The sequence below is a fragment of the Nanorana parkeri genome, unplaced genomic scaffold (genome assembly GCF_000935625.1).
Source record: "Nanorana parkeri isolate BGI_ZX_2015 unplaced genomic scaffold, ASM93562v1 scaffold923, whole genome shotgun sequence".
Taxonomy (NCBI): Eukaryota; Metazoa; Chordata; class Amphibia; order Anura; family Dicroglossidae; genus Nanorana; species Nanorana parkeri.
Window position 1 is genome coordinate 470,343 of NW_017307191.1, and position 3,024 is coordinate 473,366.

Here is a 3,024-nt window from a genome sequence, read left to right on the forward strand (position 1 = left end):
TCCGAAACAAGCCCAGGATAACCCAACAAGGGTTCTAATCCTTGCATTAGTATTTTGCATTATCATTTCCAATTGTTATTATTCATTTTCAAATGGTTTATATAACCCAGAAGACAGTTTTATACTTTGTTTCCCATCAAGAGACAAGTTCATCGGTTTTAATCTGTCCCCACTCTATCCAAAATGTGAAATAAAATAAAAATGGTGGACTTAAACTTTAATGGACGTATCTAGCAACAATTGTTGGGATAGAAGAGAAGTCACTGACCTGCTCTTTGGTTGCAGTAGTCTATGCAGGTACATGAAGCTGACCAGCAATCGTTTTATGTCCTTACAGCTGAAAATTAAACAGAGTACAATTAGGAACAGAATACCCAAATCGGTCATGTTTAAGCCCTACAGAGCACTCCAGCAATAGTCGCATGGCATGCCCCAGGGTGGGTTTCTTAAGGTGAAAACTAGGGATGCATTGATACTGGTTTTTCAGTATCGAGTACAGATATTTTTTTCAGTACTCGCAGATACCGATACCAGAAGTCCCATAAAGGAAGCCAGGCAACCTGTAATGACTCACCACCAGGTGTCCCGATTAGCCGGGCGGCGTGTAAAGAATCGCCACCCAGCATCCCAATTAGCAGGGAAGCCGTCTCCATGCTTCTCGTCACTAGGTGACAAGAAAGCATTGAGCTGGCTTTTTGGCCAATCAGGAAGCCGGGCAGCGTGTAATGACGCGGCACCTGGCTTCCTCATTGGCCGGGAAACCGGCTCCATGCTCCCTCGTCACGAGGGAACATGAAGCCGGCTTCCCGAAGCTTTCCGGTACTCGTCCAAATACTCGGCATCGATACTAGTATCGGTATCGGTATATCTCTAGTGAAAAGAGTGGCCCAGAACTGTGTAATGTGTGTTCAAACAGCCACTCTTACCGCTTCTTGCTGGGTGACAACTTCCGGTTCTCCATCTTCTTCAGCTGATGAAACATTTTAGCTGCCTTGTCGTACAGTCTCTTCAGGTTCCCATATGCGCCCTCAAACGAGACTTCAGACTGGATACTGCAGAAAAAATTAAAAATTAAAACGTTTGCTTCACCCAATCTAAGTATTCCAATTTGGACATTACAAATGATTCCTGGGTTAGGCAGCAATATAACCCAGCAACTTCTGAATCCGTGTCCCTCAATGGCCCCAGAAATGGTGGATATATGGTCAGGGCGGACTATAACGCAGGGCTGCTTTATTGTTTAATAGTAATCAGACACGTGACTGCAACTTTGCTAACCCTGCCTGTAATGTGGATGCGAGTCAGACTACGGTGTAACCTTTTCTATAAAAATGTTTTTCTAAATGGATCTAGAACAGCAGGAATAAGAACACTGCTGCGCCCCTGCTGACACAAATAATAAATCTACAAAACAGACCCAGGTATGCAGCCGGGGCAGTGCGCAATCTGCGATGTCACTCACCAGCGCAGGTAGCAGTAAGTGGCCTCCACGTGGTAATATTTGCTCCCCGCCAATGTGCCGAGCTGGTTAAATGGCATTCCTGCGACGGGGAAGAACACAAAATGTCATCCAGGCAGCCATGCGACGTCATTAACCTCTCATATGCCAGTAAAAGTATGAAATGCTTTCTTTCGGCGATTAAGTGTGCTACTTTTTCAGAGATGTATAAAACACGAGCATGTGAATAGTTTTGAGCTTTACACATCATCAATAAATCACAAGTGACAAAAATATAAAACAAAGCGAGCATATTGGGCAAAATATCTTCCAGGTGTTTATAGAGGAACTTTACTTTTAGTAACAAGTTGATTTCCTTTTCATTTGTTGGCTCGACGCTTTTAAAAAAATTTGTATATGCAGTTTTTCTCTTAGAAAAGTTGAGACAGAGGGGTTCATTTAGTTCCGCCGGGCAGATACTGTTCACTAGGGATACACCGATACTAGTATTGGTGCAGATACCGAGTATTTGGGCGAGTACTCATATTCGCCCAAATGCTACGATACTCACCTCCGATACCAGAACTTCTGGTCAGAGGGAGATTTCCCCTGACCGGCAGTGCTGCGAGGTAACATGGAGCTGGCTTTCCGACCAATCAAGAAGGTGGGCCACAGGTAATGACTTGTGGCCCGGCTTCCTGATTGGCCAGGAAGCCGGCGCCATGCTGTTTGGCTGGCTCAATGGTGCTAGGCCAGGAAGCCGGCTTCCCAGCCAATCAGGAAGCCGGGCTGCGGGTAATGACCCGGCTTCCTGATTGGCCAGGAGCCAGTTTCTTGCCGACTGGCTGGGAAGCTGGCTTTCCAGCCAATCAACATCGAGCTGGCCAAACAGCATGGAGCCTGCTTCCCGGCCAATCAGGAAGCGGCGCCGCGGATAATGGCCCACCTCCTGCCTTCCTAATTGGCCAGGAATCTGGCTTCATGCTGATTGCCTGGGATGCCGGCTTCACGCCCCCAGGACTTAACCTTTAGATGCTGCCTTGTAAAAGACCTGATCTCATATTGAGAACACGCGTGGTCTCCCGACTCCTGAGTGTGCATAAACACAGCCCTGCTACTTACATGATGCTGAACATTGTTATTCACACTCGGGAGCGGTTTGGAAGCATGCGTTATCTGCAGGAGGTCAGGGAGCTACAAGGGCAGCAACTGTAAGAACTCAGAGGGCCCTCTCAGCACCGACTCTCAGCTCCAGAGTCCTCATCAGCTAAATTAAAGCTATATAAAAAAAAGGCACGAATATAACAATACTTATTACGGAAGACGTTTTGCCTTTTGATACCTGGAGCTCATCTACTCTGTAAAGACTCACCCATCTGCGGGACAACAGTCAGTGCTTGGTAGTAAAATCTCTCCGCTAACTTCTCCGTGTTCACGAGCGCCAGTTCATTCTGATAGCGAGCTGTAAGGACATAAACAAAAATCAGAATAAAATAATGAAAACCGACATCATTATTGGGAGGTTCCAAGGAGACGTGTGGGTGAAGCCATGGCTTGCACCCGATGGCTTGTATTGGGCAGGGGGG

General features: G+C 46.7%; 1 protein-coding gene across 1 annotated transcript in view; it reads right to left on the minus strand.

Moving 5' to 3' along the window:
* SMG5 (SMG5, nonsense mediated mRNA decay factor) overlaps positions 1–3,024 on the minus strand; it is a 25,260-nt gene that overhangs the window by 20,094 nt on the left and 2,142 nt on the right. Inside the window, exons 4-7 of the mRNA XM_018566191.1 lie at positions 2,811–2,900; positions 1,463–1,541; positions 927–1,052; positions 269–337 (exon numbers count right to left, since the gene is read on the minus strand). Of these exons, the coding sequence (XP_018421693.1) occupies positions 269–337; positions 927–1,052; positions 1,463–1,541; positions 2,811–2,900 (364 nt within the window). The remainder of the gene's footprint in view (positions 1–268; positions 338–926; positions 1,053–1,462; positions 1,542–2,810; positions 2,901–3,024) is intronic.